The 25,720-nt window shown below is 42.0% G+C and overlaps 1 protein-coding gene across 1 annotated transcript in view; it reads left to right on the top strand.

Annotated features, from left to right (window-relative positions):
- Window positions 1–25,720, top strand: part of DCLK1 (doublecortin like kinase 1) — a 345,007-nt gene that overhangs the window by 282,044 nt on the left and 37,243 nt on the right. Inside the window, exons 8-14 of the mRNA XM_035003548.1 lie at window positions 288–396; window positions 6,901–6,958; window positions 7,443–7,562; window positions 11,513–11,659; window positions 22,732–22,865; window positions 24,632–24,709; window positions 25,083–25,179. Of these exons, the coding sequence (XP_034859439.1) occupies window positions 288–396; window positions 6,901–6,958; window positions 7,443–7,562; window positions 11,513–11,659; window positions 22,732–22,865; window positions 24,632–24,709; window positions 25,083–25,179 (743 nt within the window). The remainder of the gene's footprint in view (window positions 1–287; window positions 397–6,900; window positions 6,959–7,442; window positions 7,563–11,512; window positions 11,660–22,731; window positions 22,866–24,631; window positions 24,710–25,082; window positions 25,180–25,720) is intronic.

Genomic DNA, 25,720 nt, shown 5'->3' on the forward strand with positions numbered 1-25,720 from the left:
ACCGAAACTTCCTCCTTGGCCACAGAATGTGTTGGTCGCCCTCCCACTGGTGGAAGTGGACCCCATACGTCTTAGGTTTCCTTTCGGTTTATCATTCGTCTTGGTAAAAACTGATGAGTATACGGTGTCAGCGGGGAAGGAGGCGGGGGGCTTGCCTCACTGTACGGAAAGTGACATATCGATTCTGAGTCGGTTCCAGTCTATGAGATTATCCTTCTAAATGCCTCTCTGGTGCAACATCTGCGTTCCCTTTTCTACCAACAAAAATGTACTAATGATTCTTTCAGAAGTGTCGGAGGAAGGCTTCCAGATTCCAGCCACAATAACAGAACGGTATAAAGTCGGAAGGACAATAGGAGATGGAAATTTTGCTGTCGTCAAGGAATGTGTAGAAAGGTGAGAAGGGTATCATCTGCGTCGTACTTTAAAGGAAACACTTGGCATTATGTTTTCCAAGAGTGTGTCTTTATTTGCCGTCTGTGGTACATATGGAATAGGTTAATGTCTCAACTCCAGATGGAGAAAAAAATTTTTTTCTAAAGAAAGAAAAGCCCATCTAGCAACAGATTTGAAAAATGTAGTGATTCCTGGGACAATCTATAAATTAAGGACTTTGATTTTTTTCTTTTTAATGTACTCAGCAAAATTGGCCAGATCTTTCAGGTAAGCCCTTTTATTGTGTTAAAAAAAAACATATTGAATGGTTTTTTTCGACGCTTTTCTGAGACATTTTGTAGAGGTCAGAACATTCTTGTATACAGTGTAGTCTAACATACTAACTATCATCAAATTAAATATAATAACCCTGAAAAGCTTTAAAATGCGTAGGTACTGATCCCAACAAAAACAGTGTTTAATACATTAAAAAGTTTTCAGATGAATGAGCTTGGTACTCTTGGGGGCCAAAGGCAAGAGGTTTGGAGTAAAATGTTTATTCCTGAGATCTTGATACCTAATCAAGGACAGTGGCCAGTGGCTACTAGATGAAGTGACAACCAATAAAGTCATAGCCCAGATTAACCCTCAGCCCAGTGTTGGATTTGGAACTCACTTCTTGAGCAGCTTCTTGCTCTACAGGGACCTGGTTGGCTAGCAGCTCCTGCTCAGAACTGGTGAGCAGAGCGTTGAAAAGTCAGGGGGAACCTGCTTTCTTCCTTGAGGAAGATTTCACTGCTGGCTTCTGGGGGCTGGCTTCCCCATCACTTCTGTCTGCCCCCAGGGAGGCTGGGCACCTACTAGTCAGCACTATGTGAGAATAATTCTCCTTCGCTCAGCTCTACCACTCAGAGAGGATGCCTTGGACTAGAAGCTTTAGCCTCGCAAGATCCGGAGCTTGTTCTTCTCCAGGAGCTTTGATTTAGAAGCACAGATTCATGCCACGTTGGAGCTGGGAGCCTACACAGGGCCTCAGGCATCACTAGGGTCCTGAGTTTGGCCAGTGATTTGCTCTCCTGCCCCCTTTGCCACCCTTAGGAAGATGCCTCCCTAACTGAGGTCTCAGGGCCCTCGTGAAGATACCCTTGGGCATTAAGTCTCAAAACTGTTCCCCCACCCCACCCCCGCCCCCGCCCAGCATTGCAGCTGGGCTGGAATATTCCCACCAGTTCCAGCAAGCCACTCTAGCAGCCAGTCTTTGTGAGGGATGGGCTTGAGAATGGTAGTGTGAAAAACCCCTTAGGAGTTACTGTGAGGCCGCCTTTTCTCCTCTCTGACCCTCAATCACCCCATTGCCACCAGAGTTTGGCCATTTGTTGCATCACTACCAAATACAGAAAGTTCTCCATTACTTTCCTAGGCCTCACACCTCCAGAAACAGGAACAACCACTGTTTCCTGAGCGTCAACTATATGCAAAGCCCTTATGATATTTCATGTAATTGTCATAATGATCCCATAATATCAATATTGTCTCCATTTTATAGCAGACAAAGAACGCCTTAAGAAGTTAAATGCCCAAGGTTGCTCAGCTAGTAGGTACTTAGGAAGACCTGGGTCCAACACCCACACTTTTGACCATTCTATTGCCGCCAAGAAAGAGTCTCTCAGGAGAATGTAGCTTAGCTGATCTAAAGTGACACACACCGCATTTGTCCCCGTACAAAAAAGATAGAAATTAAATCAGGAAAGCCAGTCTTAAGGCAATGGATGCACGTGTGTGTGTGTTTATATAATTTTATATTTCACTTACACTCTTACTGATAGTAAATTCAACTCTTTTTAACTTTTTTTCCACTGTAGCACAAAATCCCATTTTGAGCAGACTGCCATGCCCTTCCTACGTGGGGTACCTGGTGATCTGCCAGGGTGCATCATCTGTTGAGACCGGCGTGGCAGCTCTGTGCTGTCTCGCCTAGCTAGCGCAGGGATCACGAGGGCGGCTTCGCCCAACAGTTACTGGTCTTCCCACAATGGAAATGTCTCACGTCTCCATCCAGAATTAATGTCTTTCTTTCCAGTTTGGATTGTGTTCATTTTGCATGCGTTCACATCTTGGGTTTCATCATATGAACCTTCCGAGTCTACACACCAGATTGCTCCACCAAGTGTTAGTATTCCGCTCCTGCTGAAGGAGGACATATGGCATGTGCCCTGTCTCCCTGGAGGCATCATGAAACATTCTTTTAATATTTTCCAGAGGTCCAAGAAAATAAAAGCAAGCTAAGCATGTTGTGATGGCACACATTGCTTGTGGGTACATCCTGCCATATTTTGAAGGATGCGTATGTCTTAACAAGAGCAAGTATGTCCCTCCTCTGTTAAGAAGATGCCGTCCCAGAGAAGGTCTTCCTACAACAATGGACGCAATAATGGTGTTGAGTAGGCCTTTTGTTCCATGGCCCCGTCCCAACATATCCTTTGGTAGTGGCTACCAGGTCAATTTCGATTTCTGCCTCTTCCCCATTAGTAATTTCTCCAGTGGCCTCAGGAGCCCCTAGGACATGCCAAAGGAAGTGGGTGAACTGAGACTTGCTCTAATCTGAAGCTGTTTTATAGACTACCTGAGGCCCCAAAGAGAACTCCGAGAGCTCAAAAGCACTAGCGAGAGGTCAGAGCATGAGTAGAGGACTCGCAATGAGGGGCCTTTCATCTTTGCCTTTCCTGGCTCTTTAAGGACTAATTAGCATACAAGCCAAGGGTACCAGCGGTGCAGTTAAGAGGAGTGACAGTGTCTCCCGTGGCTCTTGGCCCTCCTCTTCACCTGCACTGCATTTTTTAGCAATGTATGCAGCAGAATTGTAATAAAATTCTAGCTGCTCCTGATTCCCTCTCTCCCTCCCTCTCCCATAAACCCGAGGAACTCCTCAAGGAAACTGTGGGCTTGAGCAGTGAGTGTTCGTGGGCTCAAACCCATCCGAACATCCGAAAAGGTTGAGACTTCAGGGCCACAAAACCGGGTTGCATCTACCTAGAAAGTCTTCAGAATTCTCAAGAACCTCCAAAACCTCATACCTGTGGTTTGAAGGCATTTCCTTCCGAAGTGTGATTTGGAGGGTAAGTCAGGACGAAGCTGAGCTGAGTCTCAGCTAGCTGGCTGTGCTCTTTCTTCCTTCTTTCCTTCCTGAGGATGCTCTGGCGCCGGGCTTGCGCTCAAAGTCAAAATCAAACTCTACTCCAGAGATGTCTGACCAGACACTCTGGGATGCCTCAATTCTCTGCTCTGCACAATTACCCCCTTAGGAGGAGGCTGAGATGGGCTTTATTATGATTATGTAGCAAACAAACAGTGGTGTTCACTAACCCCTCTTTGTTGAGGGGTCCCAACTGCCACCGTCCTCTGGAATTTCACAACTCAACCAACATGCTTGGAGTCCCTGCTAGTCCAGGCCATACCCTGGATTCATACGCGGCTACAGAGAGGGACAAGACCCCAGTCCCTCTGCTTGAGAACCAAACCCGTATTGGAAGGATGGCCGTGAAATTCATCACATGCTACTATGGGAATGCCTGGGGAGCTGTTTTTCCTTTTCTGCATAAATTTTTTTAGTACCTTGAAAACCTAGCAAACCTCCCATAACAGCAACTACAAAAAGCACGTTAGTCCAGGACATCCCAATCGATAAGCGTTCTGCTGCCCCCCTGCCCCCCCGCCCCCCCGTCCCAGGGTGAGGGAGGAGCGTGGGGAGCAGATTGACCCTGGGCTAGAATCACTAAGTTTAAACAAGACCACTTTCTCCAAACCATTGTATTTTTAGCACAAATATTAAAAATTGGATTTAGTTCAAATTTGTAAAATTTGAAAATTTCTCTCGTAATAGTTCAGGCTCTAACCTTGGGTCAAACTTAATAGGAAGAGGACCTTACAAATTGAATTCCCATATAGGATGAAAAAAGCAAACAAAGTTTGTCCAGCCACTGCTGCTGCCTTGGCTGTGGCATTCAAGGCTCTGTGATTTCGTGCTAGGTCAAGAATGTCACTTCAGGGACAAACAAGCGAATGGCCTGTAGTTTCACCAGCAATCCCCGTGTCTAGTATTCTCACCACAACCAGCTATAGACTCCTTGGGGACAAGGACCAGGTTTTGCTTACCTGTGTCTAAAATGCCCGGGTTTTGTTCACCTCTGTAGCCACCAAAGAACCATGCTCCTAACCACTCACTGAGTAATTCCACGGGCGCAGAGGTCCTCAGAGTTCGGGTACGCAGGAAGGCAAATACTTTGTTTAAGGTTTTATTTCTTGCCAAGTGTTTTCATTTACCAACTTAAAGCAAGAAGTTAAATTTTTATTCTTATGAAATACATTTAGTACTAACACCTGTTTTCAGGCTTATTTTCCAGACTCAGCTGCTTTCCTATAAACATAAACTTCCAGTAATTGAGGATTATAACTTTATAGTTCTGCCCTCAAGGAATCAAGAAAGAAAACTTGCAGTACTAATTTTGGTGGTCCTCTACAGGGCTCTCTGTGTGATATAAAATACGGGTCAATCTAACTGAGTGTTGAATCCTATTATGTAAGGTTCTGGGTGCGGAACCCATAAAGTCCACTTTCCTAGTAAGCCCTGAGGCCACTGCAGCCCAGGCTTGCTCACATTTTCCCTTCAGCCCGAGGCTCAGGACATAACCTAGTTTGCCTGGTGTCCTGGCAGCCAACACACCCACTTGCTCCTTGGAGATTCTGCTCCTTGCCCTTCTGGTTCTTGGGGGGACTCATTCTTCCCGGTCCCACGCCAGCCCTTTGCTTTGAGTCCTGTAATGTTACTTATTCCAGGGAAACAAGAGGATCAAATGGCAACATGGGGAATGACAAAACTAAGAAATCCCCCTTCTCACCAATACTGTCCCGTCATCCGTCCCCTTTGTGGAAGCACAGAATGGAGTGTTACCTCCATCCCAGCTCCTTGGTCCTGCCTGGGATCGCTGGCTTTGATCACAGTGGTCAGTCCAATAGTCTAGTTTTCTCTGTCATCACATGAAACGTTTTAAACCAGATAGGAAAGGGTTCACGGATTCGAATCTCAGATTTGTTTTATTTTAGTTTTCTTAGTGATTCGTGAAAAGCAGAATCCAGAAATCTTCAGCGTTTAGTTTTCCTCTTGACTAAGGGTTTTCAAATTTGCAAACAAACTCTTCAAAAGCTTCTTAAGAAGAGACCACTTAAAGGGACCCTGTGGTCCTTCTATGATGTGAGGAATCTCCTTGCATGTGCATAACTTCACTCTCCTATTTATCTAACACGCAGGGGCCTGGAAGTCGAGTGGGAGAAGCAGTTTTAGCAAATGACATGAAATGGTGTCTAAAATGCCCTCGGGACACACTGCTAATATCTGACCTCTTAATTTATGGGCAGATCACTCTTACTCTAAACACGTAACTAGGAAATCCCCCCCCCCTTTGATTCTCCATACTGAAGATGTTAAAACCCTATTTTAAACTTTTGTTCCTAATCAACCCCACTCCCACTGTATTCATTTGGATCCCTAAAGTTGGCTTTTATCGATGGGTAAAAAGCTAAGCTGTTTTGGTTCCCCACCAGAAATGAAGTGGAAATGCTTGTAAAATAGTGGTATCTTATGACTATTAAGTATATGTCTTTCGACAATAGAGCTGTCCTTTTCGGCACTACACTAAGATAGTTAGAAATGTTAGCACAAGTGAGGAAGCTATTTAAAGGTAGCTATATGACTAAACCCTCCCTCCCACATCCATCACGGAGGAAGGGCAGTGTTGGCTGGGCTGTATATGAAGGAGAGTCCTCAAGAACTCTAGAGTCCTGGTTTTTGGGGTTAAGATTTATTTATTTGAGAGAGAGTGTGCTGGGGGGAGGGGCAGAGGGAGAGGGAGAGAGAGAATCCTGAAGCAGACTCCCCACTGAGCACAGAGCCTGACATGAGGCTCCATCCCAGGACCCTGAGATCATGACCTGAGCCAAAATCAAGAGTCAGAACGCTTTCATTTTATTTTTTTAAGAGTCAGAATGCTTAACTGACTGAGCCACCTCCCAGGTACCCCAGTAGTGGTGGTTTTATCACAAGTATAACATTAAACAGCTCAGGATGGGGCATCTGGATGGCTCAAGCAATTAAGCGTCTGCCTTCGGCTCAGGTCAGGATTCCAGGGTCCTGGGATCGAGTCCCGTATCAGGCTCCCTGCTTAGCAGAGAGTCTGCTTCTCCCTCTGCCTACCACTCTACCTGCTTGTGCTCTATCTGTCTTACAAGTAAATAAATAAAATCTTTAAAAAAAACAGCTCAGGATGTTTCTATGCTAGCATAGTTGTTATCCTTACACTTGGTCAACCCCTTAAGGTTTACATATTTCTTTGTAAAAAGGAAAAAGAGTCTTTTACAAAATATTTATACCAGTTTGATGCAAGGTCTGGGGATAAGAAATTAATCCTTAGCAAAATGACTCAACAGATTTGAAATTAAGTTTATTTTTTACAAATAACTTTCTCTTTGCAGATCAACCGCTAGGGAGTATGCTCTGAAAATTATCAAGAAAAGCAAATGTCGAGGCAAAGTATGTATAAGGCTTATTGTTATGAAAATATAGTGTTGTGGGGGTGGGGAGGTAGAAACACACAGATCAGTTCCCAAATAAACATAAGTTCACCCCAGGAGTTGCATTTTGGTGGAATACAATGTTATATATTTATTGGAATATAATTTTATAAATATTCTTGGAATAAAAGTTAATTGGAATGATTATATGTTATTTCTGTTCCTTATTGTTGTTTGCTTGCTTCTTAATTTACTTTTGTGATCTAAGTTTCATTCTATCCTATATGTGATTATAGTTATACTGATAGGTTGCAAGCATCATCTGAGGACCTTCAACATATTTTGGCAATTCTAGGCTGAGTATCAGAATCTAAGATATACTCATCATATTTTACCAAAACATATCTCCTTTGATCCTCAAATAGTATAGCTTCACTCATTGGAGTTAGCTCCTCATATGTTTTGATGTGTATATTGATTAAGGTAACTCTTCCCTTAAACAGGAGCACATGATCCAGAATGAGGTGTCTATTTTAAGAAGAGTGAAGCATCCCAATATTGTTCTTCTGATCGAAGAGATGGATGTGCCAACGGAACTGTATCTTGTCATGGAATTAGTCAAGGTGTGTATCTTGGAAAAAGAATAAACCCACACAAGGCACCACACTTTCCTATCTGATAGAGAGAGCTGTCTCCTTTATTTCCTTCCACCAATATTTAGTCTCTCATTTCTATGTATTGGCATAATGGGTAAGAGTATTAACACTAGAATTATACTGCAAGCATTCAAGTCCCAGCCTTGACCTATATAGTTTCTGACCTTGGGTATACCTTTCCGTACCTCAGTTTCCTCAAATATAAAATGAGAGGAATAATATTACCTACCAGGAGTGTTATGGTGAAGGTAAGAGGGATGACTTCCACCATGTACTTTTTTTTTAAGGGGGGGGGAGGGGCAGAGAGAGAGGGAGAGGAAGAGAAGCAGACTCCCTGCTGAGCATGGTGCCCAATGCGGGGCTTGATCTCACAGCCCTGAGATCGTGACTTGAGCCAAAATCAAGAGCCGGACGCTTTAATCGACTGAGCCACCCAGGCGCCCCCACTAATGTACTTTCTAATACACAGGAAGTATCACAGAAATGATCATTGTTATCGTTGCTGTAGAAATTGTGCACTTTTTCGTGAACTACATCCAAAGGTATCACCCATTCTTATTAAAAAAAAAAAAGCTTTAAACTTTTAGTCACCAATGTAATAGAAAAATAGCACTAGAAAATATTCTGCTGCCTTTCAGTAGATGTTACAACCTCGTCCTGTCCCATAAAATTACATCTGTATTTTATTAGATCATAGAACATAGACATGGCCATATGTTGATAATTGTTGAATCTAAGTTAAAGCTGCCTTGCCCATTCCCTCTACTTCCATATTTAAAATTTTCAGTAACTAAAAGTTTTTACAAATTTAATGTTTAGTATTAATGAAGTGCTATTTTTCTCAAGCCTTTTTTCTATTATGTTAATCTAACTGAAGGTGTAACTAATTTCTACTTTAGTTGTAAAATGTCGTAAATTAGTCACACCACCTCTGCATCAAATGTGTGCACCCATCAGTGAGAGCCTCGGGCTCCAGGAACCATGTTTGGAATCACACGCCCCAGCTGGTGGCAGGAATCAGCACTGTGGAATGTGGCATTTCCTCTGTAAAGATTTAAGACAAAGACAGCATGTAATAAACTAATCTGTTACTATATAGAAAACTGTTCATTCGAGGGTCCTTTAAGCTTTTATTATTCAGAGTTGCTTTACTTTAGATCTGTTGGCTTTTTTTTTTTTTTTTTTTTTTTTTAGTGGTTTTTTTTTTTTTCTGTTGAAGCCTGCTTTTTCCTACTTCGTGTTAGGATTTGTTTCTTTCGGGGGGGGGGGGACTTGTTTGTAGTGACACTAGCTATTGTCACATTTGAGACCAAGGGAGATAAACAATGGTAAACTGTTATTTCGACAAAGAAAGGTTGATTTCAGTTGTTCAGAAGATTTTTATATTGGTGCTTTATGGCCAAGTAAAGTTTGGTAATTCCCAATATTGTAAAATAGACTTTCTCTAGCACCCAGGATAATATTTTTACAATGACTTTAATTTTGAGAGCAACGAATTCAAACCATTCCTCTTGCTCTTCTGAGTGCTATTAGAAATTGATTAGCTTCCTTTTATTGGCTGATTTTTGAAGAGTTAAGACTAACTTAAACTTGAAGCTGAGAAATGAAAGAGGCAAAGGCTTAAGACTTTAGAACACACTGTGGTGGGAAAGCCTAGTCTGTCACGCTTTAGTTTAGTCAGGTGACAACAGCTAAGTTACCACTGGGAGGTCCTCACTTCACTCAACATTCCCTCTGGGTGACCAAGATAGCCTAACAAGGCCAGAGAGTGTCTGCCTGGTCCAGCATCGGGACTCGTCCATTGTACTGCCAGATCATACCCTTAAATTTAGGCTGACCCAGAACTGCTGTGAGGCCAGGTCTGGAAGCATCCCAGGAAGAGAAGGCCAACCCCAGGCTTGACTTGAAAGGCTCCCACAACATTTCCCCCTGACAAATGTAGCTAGGGCCACGCTTCTCAAGAGTCCAGGGGTGTGCCAAAGAGGCCTGCAGCTGTAGGATAAACAAGGCCTGGATTCTGGAAGACAGTGAAGTAACAGTAATTACAAGTGAAATTCCGTAATTAATAAGAACAGGCCTTTGGACTTCTGCCTACAGATGTGTGCACATACACCCTGCATATGTGTTCAGAGGAATGCAGGCCTTGTGCAGGAGGTGGCCCTGTGGCCGGGCCCTAACGGATCAGCAGGAATCAGAAAGATAAAGGCACTCGAAGGGACCTTCCAGGAAGGGGGCTCTTGGGAGGACAGGTTGGGAACGCAGGGTGATTTGGGCATGTTTTAGTGATGGGGGAAGAATCTCCTACCTGGAGCATAAAGGCGACTCACGGGTCTAGCGAGTGGCAGGAGATGCGTCGAGACCGGTTGAAATGAAGAGGGGCACCCGGACATGGAGAGCCATGGGAAAGGAATGCCGACTTCTTGAAGGGAGAAGGAAAAGGCCAACATCCCATGCGGGAAGGTAACAGTCCGTTCGCTGGGTGCTGTGAATAAAGAGGCCGGAAGCAGTGTAGGTTGTGAGGCCTCACGAGAACCACCCCGGGACAGCGCAACAAAACCTTTTACCCAGCAGATGGAGCGGACTGGCTGTGTACGCCTTACCCGCCTTACAGGAAGGCCTGGTTGACTGTCTTGCTGGGGATGTGGAAGACGTGAGGTCACAGGATGCCTGGCGCCTACCTAGACAACGAGGACAACGGTGGCATCATTGTGGGTCACCACACACAGCCTCACACCCATCCCACTGCATCGGGGTGCTGCTCATGTAGACCGCAGTGAAAATGCTGCCTCCTGGAGGGGCACGGAACCCTCGGGCAGCCTTGCCTTTGAGAGAATCAGAAAGCGGAGAAGGCGTTCATTTTGACACTCGTGTGTGTGTTTAGGTTGGGAACTGCCGAGGCTGAATGGGCCGCGGGAGAAGCCCCCCGAGCAGAGGTGGTGCAAGGCAACGGAGGACAGGCCAGCTTAGTGAGATTCGAAAACTATCAGCCTGCAAGGCCTGTATTTTGCTTTTGCCATTTAAAAAAACAAAAATGAAATCCCTCACCACATTAGGCAGCGGATGAACACAATTGACTCCCGTGCTCAGCTATTTGGTGCTTTGTGTGTAAGAACGAGGCAAACGTCGTTAGTCAATCAGACCCAAATTTCTGAAAGCGTTTCCAATAAAGAGAACTAAAATTGGAGCCTAAAATCATTCTGTTTCTCCAAATAACAATAAGTTAGCAAGGAACAAGGGAAACAAAAGCTCAGATGAATAATGGTCCTAGAAAACTTTCTTTGAAAATCCTCCACCCTCCTCCCTTCTCCTCTCTTTTCTCTCTCATCTTTGGAATGACAGTTTCTGGTCCTTTTTCTCTGCTCCTTACAAAGAAGCACATTATTGGAAAAGAAAACACTACACCCACTCCAAGAGAGCACAATCTAGAGAATGAAGGGAACTGAGTGTGTGCGTGTGTGTGTGTGTGTGTGTGTGTGTGTGTGTGTGAGCTTCATAAGGCAGCCGCACGTTTTGTTAAGGATGTGGTCTGCAGGATTACCTGTTTCTCATTTTGGGAGGGTTGGGGTTGTGACTTTGAACTTCTGCTGGCCATTGCGATGAGGCATGTCACACATGCCACGAGGGCACCCGCCAGACCTGGCTCTGTCTCTCCCTCCTGGCTGGGGCTGTGGATATGACTGCATGTCCCAATGGTGGAGAATCCTCCTCCTGCTCCTTTGAGCCATGGAGGAAATGCCCCTGGCTTTCACAGCGGGGAGACAAATCCCCAGGTGGAGTTGTTGGGCCTTTGAGAGGGAAGTGGCAGGGAAAGCGCTGGGAGCCCAGAGATCCTGCATGCGTCTTCATCTTGAGAATGTGTCAGTTGTCTCTCCAGGACCATCTGCTAATTGCAGCTCCACGTGCTGTTCTGTTCTCAGGGCGGAGACCTCTTTGATGCTATTACTTCAACCAACAAGTACACGGAGCGGGATGCCAGTGGGATGCTCTACAACCTGGCCAGTGCCATCAAATACCTGCATAGCCTGAACATCGTCCACCGGGACATCAAGCCAGAGAACCTACTGGTAAGAGGGATTCGAACCTCAGGCATCTTGAGTTCTAAGCACTCATGAGTGAACATGAATGTTTTTTTTTTTTCTTTCCTATTTCCTTTCCTTTCTTTTTTGAAGAGAAATATACTTTAAAGGCTAGTTTCCAGCTGGACTTCAGTGACTAGCTAGAAACAAACCTTTTAAGTATATCTGTAGGGGTTAATGTGCCGTTAATGTACCTGACTAATTATTAACAAATAAAAACCTGAGACAGGGTTGGGGGAATAGAGCTTGGGAAATCTAAGGCTGTGGTTAAGACCTTAGGCTAGACCAAGATAGTCATGAGGAACATTTACATGTATGTTTATTTATCTACAGCACTTTGATGTTAAAAGTTTTCACTTGGAAAAAAAAAAGGACGCCCTTAGTCTCCCAAATTTACTTTTCCATAATATGATCTAAAAGCTAAGACAATAAGTCATGAGTTTTAAAGAGACTAGCCCTCCAGCTTAAAAATAATCACAATGAAGACTGATTTTAAAAATCAGAGACATCCCTATCCCTCTTTAAGACTATTTGTTTTACTTTAATGAACTCCATGTCTCTGGGGAAACACTAGGAGTTCTTTACCCAAGCAAATGAGGATCCTTTCCTAGTCCAGTTGTTAAGGGGACAGTATTGGAAAGAATTGAGGAGACAGAGACTGGGCGTTTGGGGAACTGTCACTGGTGAATATGGAGTAACATAAATTTTGCTGGCTATCCAGGCTGGAATTTTAATGAAATTTATTCATTTTATCCCCCCCACCCCAAGATGCTAGTTCTTCTTTTACTTTCATTACCCAGGCCCAAGAGTCACGTATTACATATTACTGTTAGTTTGTCCATCTCTTCAGAAATCCGGGAATTGAGGATTCTCTTTCAAAAGAAGTGTTTCTCCAAGGGTGGTCTAAAGAGTCCCTGCATCTGAACTACTCCCAGATGCCTGTTAAAAATGCAAATTTCTGAGCCTCCCTGCAGCCCTAGCAAATCAGAATCTGGTGACTGGTGACAGGGTACAGATCTTCCTTGAAACAAGCTCCCCCACATGACCCAAATGAGCTTCCAAGTCGAGAAGCAGATGAGCAACCCAACTCTCACGGCACAAGAAGGGCTGATGAAGTCTGCTAAGATGGCGACCCACCCATGGGCTAGCCCTGTGCTTTACGCTCATGATCTCACTTAATCCTCACAACAGCTATATGGGGTAGGTTCTATTACTGTCCCATTTCACAGGTAAGGAAACTGAGTGCCTAGAAGTTCAAAGACCTGTGCAAAGCCATTATAACTCATATGTGGAAGAACTAAGATCTCAGTTGAGCTCTGTCCTACTACAGAGCCCAAGATTTTAACCACTAGATGACACAAAGCTGTGCATTAGGGAGATTTATTGCGTGCTGGCTCTGTGCCAGGTTGTGCCAGGGAACAGAGAGACAGATGCCTTCATGGAGTTGACATTCAAGTAGGAAAAATAGGCATTCAAGAAATAAATACACAAGCAGTTAGTTCGCTGTAATTATGTTCATAAACTTGCAGCTACTGGCTAATGAAGGGAGCTGAGGTCAAGCGACCGAGTTCTGACTTAATTGCTCCTCAAATTCCACATCTCCGCAGTAGCCTGAACATTCTCTTCTGCATAGTTGCCTCCATAACCTGCAGCAATTTTCTCTTGTCTGCATTCATTATTCCTATGTCCTGAATTATGTAGGATCATCTCGTGGGAACAGACTCACAATTGGCCTTTGTTTCAAAACTTCTCTAAACCCTGAAGTTCAGTGATTGAAAATTAAAGTTTAGTTTCCTCCCCTCCACTTTGCGGTTTGGTTTTGCGTGACATTGTCCACTTGCTTCTCACCAGAGCGTTATCTATTTCTGTTAAATGCCATACGTGATTACTTAGCAGGGTAGTTTTTCTAAAATTACAGTTTGCAGGACACTTTGAAGATATTGTGCTCATTCTAACATATTTCACTTTTTAAATTACCCAAAAAGAAAAACGTTCACTCTTTTTTTTCCTTTCTCTTCTAATGTGAGAATGTGAAATACGCACACCATTGAAGTCATTTGCAATATAGGTTTAAAATATATATATGAACTAAAGTAATTCTACTTCTCCAGTATAGTAATTTCTTACTCTCAGGAAGTAATAAGGGCTGGTGAGCTTTGCAGGAATAAATCTATTATAGTATAAAATAGGTAGAAGAATAGAAGAAGGTGAGCAGAATTAGGACGACATCACTAATTGAACTTGAGACTTCTGTTAATTTCACATTCTGTTGACCTTTATGTGGAAATAAGAGAGAATCGTCATGGGAGGCACATTCACATCCCAAGGATTTATAGTCAGATGGACCAAAGTTCAAAACCAAGTGCTTCACTCTTCCAGTGGCTGGTCTTATGACCTTGAACAAGTTTCTTAACTCCTTTGAGCCTCCTTTAGGGGGATTTTATGAAGATAAAGAGATAACATGGAACTATTAGCTTCCTTCCTTTTTACTCCTCTTTTATTTGTAATAAAAATTAAAGTATTCCTAAAAATAAAACTGTTTCACAACAAATTGTATGTTGTAAAAATCATCTTGCATCTTTTTTGACATTGCTTTTAAAATTTTACTATTCACCCGTGCATGGAATTGCCATCTCCTCACAAAATGTAGAGCCGGAAATTATTTTTGAAAAATGCTATGACAAATTTCGTGTAAAGATTTTGAGTCCATTTTCTTACTACCAAATAAATAAATTTACCAAATAAATAAAAAGGCCTCACTACACACTTTGCATTACTCTTTCATTATCAAAAAAGCCTAAATTGTTAGGTTGCTAACAAGATTTTTGCCAGTTTAGTGTTTAATGTTTGTTATAACTAACAAAGTATTATTTTTAAGTTATAGATTTCATTTTATATATTATCATATATGTAGAACTTTTATGCAGAATTTTTTATTTGTAAATTCTTATAGAACTATATAAAAATGTTGTAGTTTGGCCTTAAGGATCTATATTGATCTATTCAAGTCTAAGTATTTGTCAGGTCCAGGTCTTTTAATGAGAAAACATGATTTGATTTACAGTGATGTATCTAGACACAGATGGTGTGAAAACTGGGAATTGACCCAATATAAATACCCCCTATAATTTTATTATTGTATCACTTCTAAGTTTTTGTCTTGTTTGTTTTCTTTTGTTTTTGTTGTCACAAGGTAATCATGCCAGTGATCTTACATGGTTCTTTTTGCTCTGTCAGGCCTGGAGCTTAATGATCATACGGATGAGTGACCAGTGGGATGAGAGGGTGGATGAGATGAAAGAGTGAGTAAATGAGTGACACTTCTTCACAGACTAGAGGACAGACCCAACATGACAGATCCAAGCCATTCTTCAACTCATTCATTACACTGAGGGCTCACATGGGCCTCAGTCTAAATGCCACTGAGTGGGGGAAGTGCAGTGTTTCCCTCGCTGTACTTATGCGCAGAGTGTGTGTGTGTGTGTGTGTGTGCACGCGCGACAGTATATAACTAAAAGAGACTTTTTGCTTTTTAAAAAACAAACCAAACCACCAAAACCATCCTACTGAGATCAACCACCTTTAGTTGGCAGGAGTCACCACTAGATGGCAAGCTTGCACCCTTGGCAGGAAAAATTCTCAGTAGGAGCCTGAGTTTTCTTCTAAGGAGCTGGGAGGGTCTTTTAAAATGTATATGCAGGTGCTACCTTCTTAGGAAAATTAAAGCATTTACTGGCAAAAATATAATTTGCATCACTAGTTTTTATTAGATTCCAGAAATAAATGGTAATTTTCTTGAAATATAGAAGTTTATGTTCAAAAAACTTTTTCCTTCTAAACTCCCCAGTACTTTCTGGGAGAAAGCAGTTTCTCAGAGAATCTGCCTGTCTTGGTCAGAAATTTTCTTTTAGAAACTTTCTATCCAGGTGTTTGTACCTGCTCCTGGCTGCCCATCAAAATGGCATGCCTAGCACACGACCCTCATTTTCACTAACTGGATTATATGTAGCAGTAAGGTATCGTGTTCTCTCCAAGTGATGACCATGTGTGACCTAGAGATGATGTGTTCCAGCACCTCTTGGTTTCCATGTCAAGCCAGCCCCAAGCCCACAAGAGGGCAGATTTCCTTCTGCCTTAATCCCATGACCCTTAACAAATAAGTCCATTTTGTGATAAGATAGCTAGCTACACTGGTACACAAGGCAAGTGCCACCGATAGACTGCATCTAGAGGTCATAGGCAAAAGCACAGTTGAGTAGATCTGTAGTCAGTCCACTGTCTTAGGATCTTGAGCCAGCAGAGTGTTGATTAATGGTTGGGGGACCCAGAAGAAGGGAGCCAGGGGCCTCTCAGGACTCTGTCACTAGCCCTGGCCTAATCAGCATTATTAGTGATGCGAAATGAAGATGTATTATAGCAAGTGACAAACTTGAGATCCAAAAGTATCTTTGGCTCTGTGAGGGTCCCAAATCAGTAGGATGAAATTTGACAAGAGAGACACATAAATCCCAGTGGACTAAGTGGTTTTGGTGTAATCGTTTTAATGATCATTGCAGCAAATCAATAATGGAGACACTTGGCCAGACCAAGTCAAAGGCTATTAGTTGACCATAAATTCAGGGTGGGCCTCAGTGGGATATGACTGCTAAAAAGTGCCCCTCAATTCCTTTCACTGAAAGAGTGCTGCCATCGACAGAGTCCTCTGCCTTGCTCATGCCAGTTACTCCTATGGTGAGGAATGTAGCACGTCATGGCAGGGGCCTGGAGTTCAGCCCACAGAGGGATGGAGAAAGTGGAGCATGGTGGCTCTGGTTAAATATATGAAACACTGCCAGATGGAAGATGGGAAACCTTTTCTGTGCTGTACTGAACTCCGACTAAAGAGAAGATGTTACTGGATGAGAGGTTCAAGGTTGATGTAAGAAAAAACTTTCTAACAGTTGCACCTGTTTGCAAATTAAAGGGCCTTTACTACGCATAGCTTGTGGTCATTGAAAATGTCCAAGCAGAAACTGAATGATCATTTTTTATAGGTGTTTAGAAAAAAAAACCCTCTGCTCTCCGAATTTGGATAAAAGTTAAGGGAAAAATAGAAGCAAAACAACATTTTCCCAAAACATTCTTTAGTACGATAATCTACCAGTTTCTTTACTAGCACCTTTGCTGAGGGCCCTCTTCCCAGGACCTGTGATTGCACGTGGGAGAAGACAGGAAAGTGTAGTGTGTTTCCTTGGTGGCCTGGGCCTGTCTGCTCCCCTGCTCATCCCTTCTGCCGTTAGGGACTAAAATACTACCACTCATCTCATTTAAAATGACATGGTCTTATTGGACTAGCAAAATTAATAAATAATAGCATATAGTGTTGGAAAAGTTATTAGGATACCAATCATCTCCTATGTGTTGGTGTAAGAGTAACTTCGTAGAAGCTTTCTGAAAGGTAATTTGGTGATAAAGAACTGGAACCTTAAATAGTATGAGTATCCTATGACCAAATAATTCTACTTCTGGAAATGGAACCTAAAGAAAAAAAATTTAGATCTGTATACATACATAGGGATGTTCATCTCAGTGGTTTTTAGTATGAAAAAGTATAAAACTACTTATTGCAGGGCACTAATTAGTTAAATAATGGCGTGATGATGGGGGAGGAGGACATGGTTAAAATCTTGGACTTGGACGTACTTAAGCTTAAGTTCTTGCTCTGCCACTTATTAGCTGGGCGACGTAACGGTGCAACATCTCTGAGACTCAATTTCTCATCTGCAAAATATCAGTAAGATGACTTAATAGGTTGTTGTGAAGATCCAATAGGATAGTGAGCATGAGCTCCTCCACACAATGCCTGACGTATCCCGTGTGCTCAGTAAATAGCAGCCGTAGTCATTGTTGGGATTATTATTACACTGCACCCATACAACGGAATATCCAGTAGCCACTGAAAATCGTGTTGTAGATACATGCATATTCACTCAGGATTTATATTGTCCAGTGGAAAAAGAAAAGCAGAAGAGAGAGGTAAAGAAAGGGCTGGAAGTTCATACCCCAAAATGTTAACGGTGGTTATTTCTAGGTGTCAAGATTATGGGTGAGCTTAATTCCTTTCCCTCTATAATTATCTGTCTTTTCTAATTTTCCTACAATGACATGTTGGATATTACTTGTGTGACAAAAATGTAATGTGAGTTTTAAAAAGAGCAATGGCACTGAGTTCCCACAGTCTTTGCAAAAGGCTGGTATGTGCAATGGGCTCCCAGGATCCGGAACGTGCCGGTCTTACTGCCACTGCGTAGAACTCCTTAGATAGTTTCATGACTATTTTAAAGTAGGATGGGAATCGGGTTTCCTAGAGTTCCCACTCATCCTCCCATCTTCCCAGATATCTCTACAGTAATACTTTGAAAGCTATTTTATTTCTCCCTCTGATATTGTTACCTCTCTTCTGACTTCTATACAATGTTGACTCTTCTTATTTCATTTAACGTTTGATTTCACAAAGATTTTACACGTGGGTATAAAGCGGGTTTGGTTTTTTTAAGAATTAATTTTTTTCCCCCCGGGAGATTTAATTTTAAAGTATGTGGACCCTAAAGTGCATTTTGTAAAATAATTTCCTGCATTAATGTTGATTTACTTCACTTCTTTAAGAGTAAAGATTTAAATTTAATTCATTTTCCTTAGAAAGGACTATAAAGGCCATATACCATGGCCAGAGGAAAATCAATGTCTTTTTAAAGGGATACCATAGTTGTGAAAAAGTATATTGACTTTTTTTCATGGCTTTGTCAATTTCATGCCGCTTTTGTTCAGTTCTATTTGGTGAAATTATTTTTTAGTACCTATTGAGCTCCGCTGTGAAAAATATTTCCGTGGATACTAATGATTCATTAGCCAGCATTTCAACAGGGTTATCCTTGAATTCACGGCAGCGCTGAGAATTATGTTTGTTCCAACACATCTGTTATATTAGTCAGGTTTTAGTTCTCTATTATGGGAATCTCAGAAACCATTTGCCTGGGTTCAGGTTATCTGTGAATTTTCATATTATTTTATGGCCACCAGCTGCATTTTATGACTATATATTAAATTTTTTTTGTTTTTCAAATAACTTTTCCAAATGGTCTCAGTTTCTAATCCAAAGGAAATCAGGCCTATGCCCAGACATCTACTGTTCAACAAGTTACAGCTACTGCAGAACCCCAAATAAACGAAAAAGAAACAAAAAGAAAACTCTTCTTCAAAAAGGAAAAACCCTGTGTAAAATGCCAGTGAGCCAAAAACCTAATACCTGACCTTTCCCTATATCTGTTCTTGCTGGGACATGCCGTCAGCTTTTAATTGGAACCTTTTTTCATAATTGTTGCCATTTAACACATTTAGTCTGTCAAATCATGGGATGTCTTTATAGCCATATAATAAACCCTAGAGAACAACTTCTCTGACTGTAGCCATCTGCAATGATCACAAAAGTAGCTTACAAAATACTGACAATCTTTATGGTAATAGGATACATATGGCAGCCCACAATTATGTGTAGCTGCATCCAATTAGTGTTGTACAATTACACAGTTTTATTGCTTAGTTAAAACAGTGAAAGCACTACATACTGGTAATTTGCACTAATCCCCATCTCTTTAATAGCCCCTCAGTGTTTAAAATGTGGGGGAACATCTATAGTATTTAAAGGGCTTGGGATGAACATTAAATTATAGCTCATGTTGTGAATACTCATTGATTGGCAATCAGTGGACTCCCACCTCACTTGTGGGTCATGTTTTATGGAGGCTTTAAAATACAGTCATAGCAAAAAGTTCTTTTTTTTTTTAACACCAGAAGCCCACTGGCTGGATCGGGCTGCCCAAGCCTGTGCTTGCAGCCTGTTAATGTCCTTCCTGGAACATGGTCAGGACGGGGATACATCCAGAGGAACAAAGTCAGAATCGGTTCAGGGAGCAGTATATGCCAGGGACTCCACATTTTAAATGTGAACTTGTTAGAGGTTGGTCCCATTCCTAACTTTTAATTAAAAACTTAGTTCAAAGTAAATTTATAGCTGCCATTTGGGAAAATACTTTCTGGAGAGGGTTTTGTGAGTGTGTGAGTGTGTGTGTGTGTGTGTGTGCACGTGCTCACGCATGCGTGTGTGTTTGAAACAGATGTATTTAGCAATCTGTGATTTTAACAGAGTTTTAATTACATTTTTAAATGGCCTCACTTGTGCCCCTCCGTAAGTGGCTTGGTAAGAAGTAAGGGTGAGCCCAGCTCAAGTTGCAGCAAGTGCTAATGGGGAACCCCATTTGTGAGGTGGTCTCATTATACTGCTTAGGAAAGGTGCTCTCCCATTGGAGGAGAGGAAACACTGGAATATATTCTTCTGTATCCTTCTCCCAAAGTGTTGACAGAGAAAAACCCAAAGCAACCTTGTTTCCTGCCCTGCCTGACAGTAAGTAAAACAGAATTCCAAACAAGAGGCCTGGACATTTATTCACCTGCAAAAACATTTTGCTGAAGCATTGCTAATGTAGTTGTGTCCAGAAATGTTTTCAATTACGTGGATTAGGCCTTTGTCTCTCGTTCTTTTTGTCTATCATAAGCATCACGCTAACCTCTTTATGTTCATGAAAATTCTGTATGGTTTTTCAAAGCAGAGGAAGGGGACATGGTGGAAGTGATAGAGAGAAAAAGAACATTAAAAGGATAGATTCTGTGTGTTTTATTTAAATGTTGTTGGTTTATTTGAAAGAATTACTATTTTTATGTAATCCCAATTTTCTTTATTTTAGGTTAGACTTCTTTGGTGCTTTTTTCCCCCTTAGGAATTGAAACTTTGAACTTTATTGCTCAGTATATTAAATACAACTGGCATATGGCTCTATGTGAGGTGGAATTCCTGTTTAAATGTAGATGCTTGAAAATAAAACCTTTGCTACGTGTAGGGGAAGTACGTGGTCATATTCAGAACCAAAATGTGACTTATGACTGGATCTGCCAACATCTCCTTTCGTCCAACTTTTGAATACAGTTAGGTGATTATAGATAGTATGTTTAGAGGAAACCCACAAAATTCCTGTGTAAATGGAGTTGTGTAAACTAAAATCTGCATGACCTCCCAAAACACGGCCCATGGATGTTTGGACCTAACAGAACATCAAAGCCAGAGATTATTTTGCATTTTAGGAAGGTTATTGCTAACAAAATGGAATTAAGGAAGTAAACAATTCTGCTCTGTCCGTGAAGTCAACTAGATAATTTTCTAGATGTTTCCATCTCAGGATTCTGTTCATGAAAAACATTTGCTTGTCACTTGGATGGCCGGAATGGTGGAGGTGCTAAGGCTACGATTTAGGGATTTTTTTGCCCGAGAACGTTTAGGCTGGGGATGACATTGTGCTTTGCAGCTCTCATGTTTCAGCGTCCCTAACTCAAACTTGGTCCTGCTGATGGGCTGGAGAGCTGTGTTGTTAAAGGAGGGAGGACAGTGTCCACCCCAGATGACAACTGGGCAAAGCCACATCTACGAGGGATACACAGCTGTCTTTGCCCTAACAGCCTATGTGCAGGTGACCCCACAAGCCTCTGGGCACCTGCCCAAGGGCCCAAACTAGATGGTGGTCAAGCCCTTAAGGAGAAGACTCCACGTTCTGAGTGTGGAGAAAATGTAAAAGAATATTTTCTGCGCAGAAAAGACACGGTCTCTCCAGAAGGGAAGATCTGACTCCCTGCCTCTGCCAAAACAGTTAGATCCAAATGATCGATGCTGATGCTGCCGCTTAGCTGGCCAAACATCTGCACTTGAAACTGCAGGGAAATGGGAAGTTAATCTACTTTCTCCAAAGAAAGGGAGACGTGGTGTGTGTTCACGGTAGTGGGGCTCCTGATGTGTGGAGATGCGCCTTGCTGTGCTAGAGATTCAGGCTGCTCTATCAAGTACAGATGATCACAAGGCGACAAGAGAAGAACATGCAGGCTTCTACTTGCTGGATGAATTATTTTGATGTACGTGGAAAACTTCACCATGTCCTCAAGGCATCTCCTGCCTTTACTGGGAATACTAGCTTTCTACTGTGGTTTTCTTTATCTTATTGATTCCAATGGAAGACCCTGAATTAGAATTCTGAATGCCCTTTGATCTTTTCTTTGAAACAGTAGAAGTGGTTTGGGATACTCTTTAGGGCAAACCCATTTGGTTTGATCATGGGCTGGAATTAAAGAGGTATAAACACTTGCCTATGGTCACATGCATCCTTTTCTTGATTTGTTGGGTGAAAGACTAGAGACTTTTACTGCCTTAATAAGGAAACCTGGACTGGATGCTGTCTCTGCACCTGATAAATCTTTCCAAATTGCCACAGGTGAAATGAAATGTTAATATCCCTTTCAATTATTAATAAAAAAATGTAAATAGATTTTGTTGGAAATGTGGGCCACTGAAAATGAAGTATTTTAATATACGTGTAGATTTTTTTGTTCAATTACTAAAGAACTGTATTTTTAAAGCTTCTTACATATTAAAATGGAGAGGTAATTACTTTCATAAATTGGAAGTACTGCACTAGAGACTTTCTATATTTCATTGTATTACACAAATCAGTTTTAATTGTAGAAAACATTAAATACAGATAAGCAAAGAGAAAAAAAAATCTCTCATAATCCTACCACCCAGAGACAGACACACTAACACTGTGTTCTTTCATTTTTCTTTGCATGTATTTTTTTCTTTAGCACACCTTTATGCAAACCAGTCTGAAATCTGACCTTCGCCAAAATAATTTATTTCAATAGACATAAACCCACATCACCACGTTAATGGTCATGTAGCATCCCACTGTATCAACACACCGTCATTTATTATTGAATTTCCATTTGCTGGTTGTTCACCATGTTTCCGATTCTGCAGTAATCTAAAAAAAGATATTCTTATACGTATACCATTGCATAATTGCCTGTTTTTTTCACTTTATGATAAATACCTTAAATTTAAGCCACAATGCCTCTCATTCCTTCAAGAAAGAGCTTTTGAGCTCTTGGTTGTAAGGCGATTCCACTCTTTACTTTTACTTTAGGTGTACGAACACCAAGATGGCAGCAAATCGCTGAAGCTGGGGGACTTTGGACTGGCCACCATTGTAGACGGCCCCCTGTACACGGTCTGTGGCACCCCGACATACGTGGCTCCAGAGATCATCGCGGAAACTGGGTAAATGCTTCCCGTGGCTTACTGGAGTGCTGTGCTTGCCAAAGAACTAGTCTGCTTCAGAAATAGGAGAAAACCGCCCTGTCCCATCCAGACAGAATTAGCTGTCAGATTTCTTTCACTTTTTTTTTTTTAACTTTAAAGTGAGAGCCATTTTCTCTGTTTCCCCAGTCAAGTTGCCAATTACTGCAATCTTGTTCAAGGCTTCCATGTGGCCTTTGTTAAAGGTAGAACAGCAGTTATTAACCCCAGAGTAAAAAATGTTCAGACTAACAGAGAAACATATAGCGATGGTAATTAACTCGCTTTTGGATAAAAGAAACAGACACTGCTGTGTGCGGTGATTACAGTCTCCTGTGGTTATTTCTCTCAGCTGCCCTTATTCTCCTGTCCCAGTCTCATTTTGGCCGTCTTGGCGGTCCATTGATTATCTGTGCAATACAAACACCCTTAGGCATCAGAGGGCCACTGGGAATTTTCTGGTTTCTGTGTGCAGCAGTGTAAGATGAATGAAAAGCTCTAGAACTGGGGGAGAAGGTGGGTGGCCTAACACTGATTCAGGACCTACCCTCTGCCAGGCCTTAAGCTCCTTTACTTGATTCTTCACTCTTCCAGTAGACGGTATGATTCCCATTTTGCACATGAGTAATCTCTCTGCGATGGTTGGGTTTCATGGAAGCTCATGACTAGAAAGTGGTTGAGTCAGCATTTGAACTTGGGGCGTGTGAATAAAGGGCTCTTTATGGAAAGAGCCCTATTTCTTGCCAAGGATCATAGGCCAAGTTCTGAGGCACTAGTCTAACACGGGAGGATTGGGGAAGGGTGGTGCAGCAAGGGGACACGGCCTTACTTTCTCCCCTCAATGAGTGGCACAAACGCACACCTCAAGGTCTAGGTTGTATCCTCTGGTGACCCATCAGAGATAGTTTTACTGCTTGACTATTGACCAGAAAGGCAGAAGAACAGAATAGAGGAGAAGGGAATGCCAGCCGGGAAATCCCTCAGGTGGGAGGTAGGGTATGGGGACTTTTTTATCCATCAAATTTGAGTGAGTTGGGAGCCCACATCTGTCACCTTGCCTGACCTCCCTCAGAGCATGCTGCCTCGGGTTTGGCTACGTTTTCTAGTTTTCTGCCGTGAGTACTCTGACATCCTGCCGGGAGGGAGGGGCCCCGGGGAGAAAGAAGATTGAGTTGGGCTCTTGGAGGCCCTCGTTGGAACCCAGCTCTGCCACTGATGTGTGATCTTGAGCAAAACTATTTACCCCCCGGATCCTTGGTTTTCTCCTCTATAAAATAGGCAATAATACTTATCCTGTGTAACGTAAAGAGTGGTTGGAAAGACAGCATAAGATAACATATATCAGTGCTTTACAAATTGGAGAATGTCCTATATGTAATCATTTTTTTCTAACATCAGGGACTTAGATAGTTTCAAGGGTCCATCCCTATCTTAAAATTGATATGACTATAATAAACCTTTTTGATGAAACCTCTCACTTACTGATACTTGGATATGATCCTAAGCATGCTTTACTTCGATGTTTATTCATATGTCTTACTCTCTTTCTCTCGCTCTCTCTCTCTTTTTTTGTTCTTTCCTTGAATTCTGTTTAGCTGGTGGGTTTTAGTTTAGTGTTTGTTGTTGGGTTTTTAAATTTTGTTTAGCTTGGTTTTTGGTTTAGAATAGTAGAGTCATCTATTTTGCCAATGTCCCATAATTTGTCCTGGCCCGACTTTTGCTAACTCTAACATCACTTACTTTTGCAGATATGGCCTCAAGGTGGACATCTGGGCAGCTGGTGTAATCACTTACATCCTGCTGTGCGGTTTCCCTCCGTTCCGTGGGTACGGGCAGTCATCTTTTATTCAGCACCAACAAAGCATTTCTGTACTCTCTGAGTGATCCATTCTGCCTTCTTGCACAAAGGAGCCTGAAGCAGGAAAGGAACATAAGAACTTGACTTCCAGTGCCTGTTATTTTTTCTATGTTGTACATACTCATTTACATGCCTTCCATAAATATTCCTCATATAATTTAAAAACTCATTCTTTCCTAATTGTCCAAAACGGTTCCATGCTGACATTTTGAATGGCTTAAAAACACACATTTTACACATTTATGGGGAAAGGAAAGGCTTGAATGCCTAAGAGTGAAGAGACATACCCTGGGTTGACAATTTAGTGCTGTTTTTTTCCTTGTTGTGGTTCATCTAAACAGAAGCGGTGATGACCAGGAGGTGCTTTTCGATCAGATTTTGATGGGGCAAGTGGACTTTCCCTCTCCATACTGGGATAACGTTTCTGATTCGGCAAAGGTAGGTTTCCAGTGCGTTTCCTTTTCCTGAGAGCCTGTGTGTCTTAATGCAATTATTGATTTTGACTCATTTTGTGCAAAGAGACCTAATGATGTTGTAAATAAGATTTCTGTCCATTTTGGTTATAATTACCAGGTTTTCCAAGAGTTCACAGTCATCAAGTCTTCTGTTCGTAGCCATCTCAACTTATCAAGTGGTCTCTGTTTCCCTGTTTTCATCACTCCCTGTTGTCACTCCAGTTACGTTGCTATAGCCTCTTGCTATACCCAACCCACACCAGGCTGCCTTAGATTTCGACATAGCTTATGGCTTTATCTCTTTTGGGTCTCAACTCAATTTCATCCTCTCAGGGAAGCTTTCCCAGAACACCCTGTTTTCAGTTGCAGGTCTTTAATCTTCCTAGCTCACCTTAACTTCCTCATCTGCTTTATTTTTCTCTATAGGACTTACACCCACATGTCCTTCTTGTATACCATCTAACTGCCTTTCTCTGTCTACCTTTATAGATAGGTAGCTACAGATAGGCGGATACATCTTACTT

The sequence above is a fragment of the Mirounga leonina genome, unplaced genomic scaffold (assembly GCF_011800145.1).
Source record: "Mirounga leonina isolate KUSES-001 unplaced genomic scaffold, KU_Mleo_1.0 Mir_127, whole genome shotgun sequence".
NCBI classification, from domain to species: domain Eukaryota; kingdom Metazoa; phylum Chordata; class Mammalia; order Carnivora; family Phocidae; genus Mirounga; species Mirounga leonina.